General features: G+C 48.5%; 1 protein-coding gene across 1 annotated transcript; it reads right to left on the bottom strand.

Annotated features, from left to right (window-relative positions):
- Nucleotides 1–6,718: 6,718 nt before the first annotated feature.
- Nucleotides 6,719–9,016, bottom strand: LOC138369602 (paraneoplastic antigen Ma6E-like). Its single transcript, XM_069333026.1, has 3 exons — nucleotides 8,705–9,016; nucleotides 8,285–8,368; nucleotides 6,719–6,763 (listed from the first exon to the last, which is right to left on the bottom strand). Exons 1-3 carry the CDS (start codon nucleotides 9,014–9,016, stop codon nucleotides 6,719–6,721), a joined length of 441 nt encoding a protein of 146 aa, XP_069189127.1.
- Nucleotides 9,017–10,490: the final 1,474 nt, after the last annotated feature.

Below are 10,490 nucleotides of genomic sequence, written 5' to 3'. Positions count from 1 at the left end.
CCCCCCAAACACATAGGCGCGGGCTACATATGATCTACAAACAGGAACTATAGGTACACAATTCGACACAATTATTAATTGCTTACCTAAGATAACTTTGTGAACCAATTACAAGAACAAGTCACATAACGTGTGCCTTTACTCCTGCTACGATCTGTGAGAGGGGGGCTTAACCATGTAAATAGTTAATATATGGCTAAATTATTCATCAATTAGTTCAATGATGAACAATTGAACCCTGAAACTAGTTCACCGATATATAGTTTAACCCTGAAACTAGTTCACTGATATATAGTTGAACCCTGAAACTAGTTCACTGATATATAGTTGAACCCTGAAACTAGTTAACTGATGTATTATTTAGCCATGAAACTAGTTGATTGGTGCATAGTTTAACCATGAAACTAGTTAATCAAGGATGCAACTTCCTTGGAGAAACGATCACCAGATTCAGTTCCTAAGACATCCTCGTGCATCAGTCTCACCCCCAGCCAGCAGGCTCAGTCTCGGGTGTGAAATAAACTTAATTATAAAAACAAAGAGCGTCTACTGGTGTCGTCTGAAGTCATATTGATCCTCCTTATACTTACATTTTGCGGCCCACCTGTTCCTTTGTTTACATCGTGGCCCCACCTGTTCCTTTGTTTACATCGCGGCCCCACCTGTTCCTTTGTTTACATCGCGGCCCCACCTGTTCCTTTGTTTACATCGTGGCCCCACCTGTTCCTTTGTTTACATCGCGGCCCCACCTGTTCCTTTGTTTACATCGCGGCCCACCTGTTCCTTTGTTTACATCAGTCACGTGACTATTGTTTACATTACCGTCATGTATTCCTTTGTTTATATCACGGTTGTGGGGGGGGGGCGGGATCAACCATCATTGACGATGGTTACTAATGGCCCCCCTCGCGAGTCTCAGCGTGCACACACGCGCGCACACACACACACACACACACACACACACACACACACACACACACACACACACACACACACACACACACACTGTAAGCGAGTGCATGAGATGAGACTGGGACAATACTGACTGCGAAGTGCCTTGTGTACACAACTGGAGGCCGAGTGTTTTAGCTCGGCACTCAGATCAACACAGGCGCCGCCACCTACCACACAGCAGCACCAGCAGCAGCACCACCCCCAGCAGCAGCAGCAGCAGCAGCAGGAGGCCCTCGTCGCCAGTATGTCTGCTTGCTGCTTCGTCTGTCTCTCAACTGTCTTGAACATTGTATTGATTTACTTGTGCTGTCTTTTCCAATGCTGTATTGCTACACGAGTTAACGATTTCATTTATGGAGTGAATTACCTAAATTTTCGCGAGGCCCACTAACTTTAGACGGGTCGCGATGGTGACAGGAAGATGGCGGTATGTCAAAGGTCTTTCCCCTTCCCCGCCAAAGACCCGCCTGAAGGTGGCGTCGTTGGGAGTGTACCCACAGGGTGTAGACACTCCCGGTGTTCGCACATTGCCTCAGTTCCCTCTTCGGTCGGCCCTGACTGATCTCATCAGCCTGGGATTTGAGGTTGGTTGGTTGTTTTGGTGTGTTCCATGGACGTGGGATAACTGGGTCAAGGGCGTGGGGGTGTGATCGCAGCGTAATGGCGGAATTTATGAAAGGAGGCGAGGTACCAAAAGTGATTGGGATGGTGATTGGAGCGGGATTAGAAGTACTTGGAGATGTTGGGATTGATTGGGAGGAAAATTAAGTTAATTATCAGGTGGGGGGAACTCCAAGTCAACACAATTTCGTAATGAATGGGACGAGGTCAAGAGTAGGATATTTGGGACAGTTGGAAATGGGTTTCGAAAAAGAGAAATGCGTTGGTGTAAAGTTCTGTAATTAGAGTGACGAGCGTAGATCATGTGACGGGCCTAGACGAAGTGACAATGGCTCATCGAGTGACAGGGGGCTCAGATCGAGTGACAGGGGGCTCAGATCGAGTGACAGGGGGCTCAGATCGAGTGACAGGGGGGCTCAGATCGAGTGACAGGCGGCTCATCTCGAGTAACAGGTGGCTCAGATCGAGTGACAGGGGGCTCAGATCGAGTGACAGGGGGCTCAGATCGAGTGACAGGGGGCTCAGATCGAGTGACAGGCGGCTCATCTCGAGTAACAGGTGGCTCAGATCGAGTGACAGGTGGCTCAGATCGAGTGACAGTGGCTCATCTCGAGTGACAGGGGGCTCAGATCGAGTGACAGTGGGCTCATCTCGAGTGACAGGGGGCTCAGATCGAGTGACAGTGGGCTCATCTCGAGTGACAGGGGGCTCAGATCGAGCCACTATCGTGAAGTGAAATTACAAATTAAGTGCTAATACACAACCCATTACCGGTCAATGAGGGCGGCACCGCGCCAGGCACATAATGGGTGGCACCTTGTAGCGCCATAATCACCCTTGGCACTCCTGTCATGTCCTTAATCAGCCAGTTTATCAGGTGCCCACTTGAACAGGGCACTCCTAGTTCATGAAATATGGGTCACGGGGTACCAGGTATTTATGACCCCCCTCATCTTGACCCCAGCGTCGTGTCCGTGACCCCAGCGTCGTGCCCGTGACCCCCAGTCGTGTCCGTGACCCCCAGCATCGTGTCCGTGTGGTAACACATCTACACTGATGCAAGTGTAGTAACTGTTGCGATTGCCGTCTCGTTTGGTACGTTTCCCGGCTTCAGGGGTCATTTTCCCCACCTCTGTGTGTATACTTGACAGCCCAATGATCGTTTCAGTTCAGGCAGGAAGTGTGCAAGTTTCTCGGTTTAGGAGAAACTCAAGTTTCAAGTTTTGAAACGGTCAAGTAGAGGGGTCTGAGGGGAGACGGGGAAGCCCATTGTGACATTTTTCAAAATAGCGGGTGTCAGACGCCGCTGCTTGGGAGCATATTTTTGCGCCAAGAAGAGCCGAGGTGAGGACTCTGAGACCCGGATGAGAAGGGATAAGATGATTGGTTAGAGTTGCTTGAAGTAGCCAATCGACGGGTGGCAGGCTGTCACATGACCACCAAGAAAGGTGAGGGGGGGGGGTTAGCGAGACGTCAAATTGGTGCGAGACACCAATTTTCTGGAGACAGCACTAAGCCAGGTATGACTACTTAGCACTCATGGAAGGAATATAAGGACAAGGAGCTGGGATATAAGAACAAGGAGCTGTGATATAAGGACAAGGAGCTGGGATATAAGAACAAGGAGCTGTGATATAAGGACAAGGAGCTGTGATATAAGGACAAGGAGCTGGGATATAAGGACAAGGAGCTGGGATATAAGGACAAGGAGCTGGGATATAAGGACAAGGAGCTGGGATATAAGGACAAGGAGCTGGGATATAAGGACAAGGAGCTGGGATATAAGGACAAGGAGCTGTGATATGAGGACAAGGAGCTGTGATATAAGGACAAGGAGCTGTGATATAAGGACAAGGAGCTGGGATATAAGGACAAGGAGCTGGGATATAAGGACAAGGAGCTGGGATATAAGGACAAGGAGCTGGGATATAAGGACAAGGAGCTGGGATATAAGGACAAGGAGCAGGGACATAAGGACAAGGAGCTGGGATATAAGGACAAGGAGCTGGGATATAAGGACAAGGAGCTGGGATATAAGGGCAAGGAGCTGGGATATAAGGACAAGGAGCTCGGATGGGACTGTAAGAAGGAATAGAGCCCAATCACTTCCACCATCAGGAAGAGAGACCGTCGCTGTTATGACTTCTTCAATACAGGTGAAACATCCTTCACCCAATAAAACATTAAATCGTTCACAAAGTTAACCAGTTCTTACCTTGAGATAGCATGAAGATAACCATTATCTGACGGTTATCAGACGGTAAGTGATAACTATTACAGCCTTCCCGGTGACAGGAAGAACATCTCGCATAATCCTGAAACGAAGAACAGCGGCCTGTGAACAGTGTCTCACAATAATGGTTAATGATGCACAAGAATATAAGAATGAAGATAACTTCAGAAAGCCTATTGGCCCATACGAGGCAGCTCCTATTTAATACGAAGCAGCTCCTATTTAATACGAGGCAGCTCCTATTTATGAATTGCGTGTCCGGGTATAAGGTGGAAGCAATAGTCCTACTGCAGTTATAAATAGGGCCATAGAACCTAATCTATGTTACAGTGTTTGGAGGGAGGCTGAAGGCCTCTCACATATACACAAGTGTAGGAGAGAGGTTGAAGGCCATCGCGACGCGAGACACTGTCTGTGAGTGAGGAGGACAGGCAGACACGGTGAGTGAGCGAGTGAATACTAGACAGAGGAAGAGAGAGAGAGAGGGAACAACCCAGGACAGAATACATTTAGGCATATAAAAGCGACAAGTGAAGCAGGGAGAAGGAGGCAGCAACACTAAGATAAACAACACATAACTGCTGCTGCTGCTGCTCGCTCAACACAAGGAATTCACAAGTGTGGAGTTTACAGAGGGAAAAACTCCACAGCTGAACACTTATTGAAATGCACCAAATATGAAACGTAAAAGTTAATCGATTTCTAATCCACGGATCCACTTTCGAAGCTCCAAACACCTTAAGAAACAAGCATATTCAAGATCGTGAGACACATCAGGTAATTAAAACTTACTAATCTATTCAGTAAAACAATAACAAAGCTGGTTGGAGAGGCTAGTATTGAGAGGTCGACCGCCATTTTGTGCCTGTAAGCCTGGTACCGTCAATAAGAAACATCACTTAAAGAATCAGACTCACTGACTTTGTCCCAATACCCAAGACTGAGTTAACTCCACATACTCCACACCCACGCTAAATCACCCAAGACCTTTATAAAGGAATATGATAATAATCAATACCCCTGTCCTGTCTGTTTGGTAAAAGAATTTCTGATTGCATACCCGATTTGCATAAACCAATTTACCGTATATTAATATTCATGGAAGGAGGTCCATTCCAGAAGGCAGCATGAAGGGGGAGAGAGAGATCCGGACGAGGACACGGGGATGCAGGAGCCACTAAACACACAACTCGTAACGCCCTCCCCGGGCCAGAACGCTCACAAAACAGCGGACGCAAAGTTTAACAACACGTAACACTTATTATGGTGTTGTGAGATGTTTATTTTCAATATGATACTGATTAATGCTTTCTATCTCTTCATGCTCCGACAGTAATACAGGGGAATGATTGCATTCTTCATGCTGCAACAGTAACACTAGTGAATGATTGCATTCTTCATGATGCAACAGTAATATTGGGTGTACATTCTTCACACCCAGATACTCTTTCCAAAGCCATGGGAACCATCAGTACCATAGATAATCGTCACACAGTCCTGTGCACCACCAGGACCCCCAGATAATCATCACAAACCCCTGTGCACCACCAACCTTCCAGCTGAGGTCTCCGTACCGCCGGCAGCAGGCCACGGAGCGGCAGAGGCCGCCATCGGCGCTACAACTGCCGACATGGAAAACTTAAGAGAGGTGACTTGTTGACATGGCATTGTTTATCTGCTCTTGCCCGAGGTGCTCCCCTGTCGTCTCCTGACTCGCTCAGCCTCATTTCATCTCCTCGTCTCCCTGTCTCCATCACCAGTATCTCCTCGTATCTCTCCTCATCTCACACACCCACGGCTTGCAAGTGGGTGGTTCAGCTACAATAAATATATTTATCACTAGCTCCAGTTGAATAAAAAAACATTTGATATTTTCCTCTCGTCGGCTGAATGCTTCACAACCAGCCACTCTGCTTGTTAAGTTGACTGCTCAGCCAAGCTTCCTGCTGTTATTGACCCTTACGTATCCACGCCCACTCTTACCTACCTCCTGCTTTTGTCCACGTCCCACCCCATCCAATATATTATATATAAATATATATTATATATATATGACAGTGTCAGACCACGGAGGAAGAATTGAAACAGGAATTTCCTCCGTAAGTACTTTCGTATATTAATACATCTTCAGAAGAATTAATACTCCCTTCTGAAGATGTATTAATATAAGAAAGTACTTATGGAAATTCCTGTTTCAATTCTTCCTCCGTGGTCTGACTGTCACATTTTTCATCGTGTTAATTTTCGTGATTTACATACACACACATTATATATATAATGTGTATATATATATATATATATATATAATGTGTATATATATATATATATATATATATATATATATATATATATATATATATATATATATATATATATATATATAATGTATATAAATGATTAATGATTCTAACACGAATCTTCTCAATATTTCTAATGTTTTCCTTCACTGTCGAGAGAAATTGAAAAATTAACTCTCCAAAGTTCATTTTCACACTGTATTATGTTCGGACGCCTAGGGATGCGTTTCGCAAGGCACTCCTTACATTTTCAAAGACAAATTTTTTCATGCTCTGCCAAAGCTTGGGGTGAGGTGGTACAGGACGTGATTGAGATGAACAAATGGATGAATGGCATAAGGGGAATTAATAGACCATTAAATCCCTATGTTCATTCTTCTACTGTTTCTCTGTTGGCACAGGGTCTTGAAGTGAGTAGAATGTAATTATGTGTTAGTTGGCTGTTGATTCCTGTTGACAACAACCAACAGCCAGTTAACACAATTACATTCTTCCCACTTCAAGACCCCGTTGATTAACAGTATAAAAGCGGCAGCATATGGGACGCTGCCAAATATAAGGACATCGTTTAGAAACCTAAATTAGGACAACCTCAAGGCAATCTACACACTTGTTAGACCGATACTGCAATAAGCATCACCGGCACGGCAACCCGCACCTTGTGATGCATAAAGCCAAAATTGAAAATGTACAAAGGTTTGCAACAAGATTGATGCCAGAGCTAAGAGGATTAAACAACAAAGATAGGCTAATGGAACTAAATCTCACAATCCAAAAGAATAGATGGAACAGAGAGAATATGATCACAACATACAAGATACTGAGGGGAATAGATAAGGTGGACATGGATAGCATAATCAGAATGAGAGAAAGCAGGAAAAAAAAAGGACACAGGTGGAAGCTGGAAACACAAAAAGAGCGGAAGGGACATAAGGAAGTCCTGGTACCCTGTACGGGTAGTAAACATGTTGATAGCTTTAAATGAAGACGATTTAGAAGCCACCTCCATCCAGAACCTTAACACCAGATTTCTCAAAGAATTGGAAAGACAGAGTAGTTGAAACGCAACAGGTACAAGGCTGGCAGGCGGGGCATAAAGAGCTACTGTAAACCTCACTTATTCGTAGGCACTAATAGGCAAGTACTAATAACTAAGAACCCTAGCCTCCTCACCCCCCCCCCCCCTCCCTTCCACCCTCATATCTCAGTCCCCACCCCCCCCCTCCCTTCCACCCTCATATCTCAGTCCCCACCCCCCCCCCTCCCTTCCACCCTCATATCTCAGTCCCCACCCCCCCCTCCCTTCCACCCTCATATCTCAGTCCCCACCCCCCCCCCCTCCCTTCCACCCTCATATCTCAATCCCCACCCCCCCCCCTCCCTTCCACCCTCATATCTCAGTCCTCACCCCCCCCCTCCCTTCCACCCTCATATCTCAGTCCCCACCCCCCCCCTCCCTTCCACCCTCATATCTCAGTCCCCACCCCCCCCTCCCTTCCACCCTCATATCTCAGTCCCCACCCCCCCCCCCTCCCTTCCACCCTCATATCTCAGTCCCCACCCCCCCCCCTCCCTTCCACCCTCATATCTCAGTCCCCACCCCCCCCTCCCTTCCACCCTCATATCTCAGTCCCCACCCCCCCCCCTCCCTTCCACCCTCATATCTCAGTCCCCACCCCCCTCCCTTCCACCCTCATATCTCAGTCCCCACCCCCCCCCTCCCTTCCACCCTCATATCTCAGTCCCCACCCCCCCCCCTCCCTTCCACCCTCATATCTCAGTCCCCACCCCTCCCCCCCTCCCTTCCACCCTCATATCTCAGTCCCCACCCCCCCCCTCCCTTCCACCCTCATATCTCAGTCCCCACCCCCCCCCCTCCCTTCCACCCTCATATCTCAGTCCCCACCCCCCCCTCCCTTCCACCCTCATATCTCAGTCCCCACCCCCCCCCCTCCCTTCCACCCTCATATCTCAGTCCCCACCCCCCCCTCCCTTCCACCCTCATATCTCAGTCCCCACCCCCTCCCCCCTCCCTTCCACCCTCATATCTCAGTCCCCACACTCTAGCCTCCAGTCTAGAGTTGGAGGTACACACTGGAGTGTAGTCTAAGAATGTCTCGTAAAGTGACTCTGGCAACATTTTAACCCCAACTGCCTCATTCCTGTCCTCACTACTCACCTCCTCCTCCTCATCCTCCGCCACCTTCTCCTCCTCCTCCTCCTCCTCCTCCTCCTCCTCCTCCAGCACTTTTTTGTTCTCTTCCTGATTTTCATTTTTATCTCTTAGCGTCTTCTCAACTTTTATCTGTCTGCCTTTTATCCTCACTCACAAGGGTGTGTTGAGTTGTTATTCACGGTGTCACCTGTGGGTCACGGTGTCACCTGTGGGTCACGGTGTCACCTGTGGGTCACGGTGTCACCTGTGGGTCCCGGTGTCACCTGTGGGTCCCGGTGTCACCTCTGGGTCCCGGTGTCACCTCTGGGTCCCGGTGTCACCTCTGGGTCCCGGTGTCACCTCTGGGTCGTGGTGCTGTCCATGTTCATGAGTGTGTGTGTGTACATCTGAAACTTGTACAGTGACGTGTACGAGAAATTTTACCGGATTTGTCCTTCTCACTACACTGCTGGCCTCCACGACACTGCCGGCCTCCACGACACTGCCGGCCTCCACGACTCTGCCGGCCTCCACGACACTGCCGGCCTCCACGACACTGCCGGCCTCCACGACACTGCCGGCCTCCACGACACTGCCGGCCTCCACGACACTGCCGGCCTCCACGACACTGCCGGCCTCCACGACACTGCCGGCCTCCACGACACTGCCGGCCTCCACGACACTGCTGGCCTCCACGACACTGCTGGCCTCCACGACACTGCCCCAACCATGAGAAGTACACGTAGAAGCCTCCATTTCTGCCAGTGTTCTATAGACCTCCCAGGGGATCACTCCGACCACAAATCAGGAAGGAGAGTGTGGCGAGGAGCGGCAGGACCAGAGGAGAGGATGAGGCGCAATCACCCACACTTTGTTTTACTCCCAACACATTTATACAAGTGTAGACTCTTTCCCAATGCCCTAAATAAGTTTCCCAGTGCCCTGGACACTTTGCCCCATGCCCCGAACAAGCTGGAGCTTGGAGCTCTTATCCCCGACTGTTCACATCATCCTGGAGTAATGGAACTCGCACGGCGGAAGTGAAAAGTAGTCCACTTGGTTCTGCGGAAAAGACGCCTTGCTTGTTTTGGAAGGAGTGACGCGTGTCTTGCATGCTTGCTTGCTTCTTCTCACTTGATACTTGCTTCCTTACTGCCTCTTTAATGCCTTTCCTACCTCTCTACCTCCCTTCCTCCCATACTTTCGCCTCCTCTCCCTCTCTCCCCTCTCTCTCTCTCTCTCTCTCTCTCTCTCCCTGCCTCCCGTAATATAACTAACGTCAAGAACCAGGTCATATCTACATAAAGCAATTACTGGACTAATGCTTCCTGCTCGCTTCAAGGAACAATGAGGGGAGGGTAGCGAGGGGGGGAAATGGGGGAGCGGAAGGGGAGGGGTGAGGGGAAAGTCGTGGTGGTGGAATGGGTAAGAGGGAAGAGGAGAGAAATAAGAGTGGGTGGGTTGGGGATGTAAGTGGGAAATGAGGGATAACTTACCGGTATTCCAGAGGATGTGGGTGAGGGCGTGTGGGCGGGCCTGGTCTCACAGAGGGCGTGTGGGTGGGTCTGGCCTCAGAGTGGGCGTGCGGGCGGGAACGGCATCACAAAGGGCGTGTGAGCAGACGCGGGCAGGTAACTACTGAACAGCTGATCTAGGCAGTGTGGCGAGGCGGGCCCTACCACCCATAACAACAACAAGCCCCCCCCACCCCTTCCCCACCAGACTTAAGAGTTTGAGAGCCCCAAACTTAAATATAAGCATCTAGTACAATTTTATACTATTACTATTAAATACAAATTCAACTTAAAATTGTATTGCTGTGGACTGACCTAAAATGTGTTTGGGAACTGTAAGAGAAGCGCAGCCTTGCTTAATTTGCAATACTCAGACCGTAGTTTGAGAGCCCAGGCAATAGATGGCGCTCTGGAGTCGTATTTTCAACAATTCTAAGGACTCTCATTTTCTAATCATGTTCTTAAGGGGAAACTCATTTCTTCCAGTAAAGTATACATATCAGGTAATTATTAATATTTGTTTACACCCCGTTCTCTCGGTCTGCCATTCCGTAAACAAAAATGCGACTATTTTGCCTGAACAAAAACATATGTACCAAAGCCTCTCACATTACCTATCGAGATTGATGCGTAGAAAACGTCATTATTACGGTGCTTTAATGTTTACTAATACGCGGCATTTTTAGCGGATTGGTCGATGCTATAAAAACTGCGAG

The sequence above is a fragment of the Procambarus clarkii genome, chromosome 29, assembly GCF_040958095.1.
Source record: "Procambarus clarkii isolate CNS0578487 chromosome 29, FALCON_Pclarkii_2.0, whole genome shotgun sequence".
Classification (NCBI taxonomy): domain Eukaryota; kingdom Metazoa; phylum Arthropoda; class Malacostraca; order Decapoda; family Cambaridae; genus Procambarus; species Procambarus clarkii.
Note: the sequence above shows the minus strand (reverse complement) of the source record. Positions and strands in the feature narration are given on the sequence as shown.

Bases quoted from the DNA above. Each gene is read 5' to 3' on its own strand.
- LOC138369602 (XM_069333026.1), bottom strand. From the start codon at position 9,016: ATGGAGGCTTCTACGTGTACTTCTCATGGTTGGGGCAGTGTCGTGGAG. The intron at 8,369-8,704 runs GTAAAATTTCTC...AATGAAAATCAG, and splicing joins TAGTGAGAAGGACAAATCCG to GAAGAGAACAAAAAAGTGCT. The intron at 6,764-8,284 runs GTGAGTAGTGAG...ATGCATCACAAG, and splicing joins CGGAGGATGAGGAGGAGGAG to GTGCGGGTTGCCGTGCCGGT.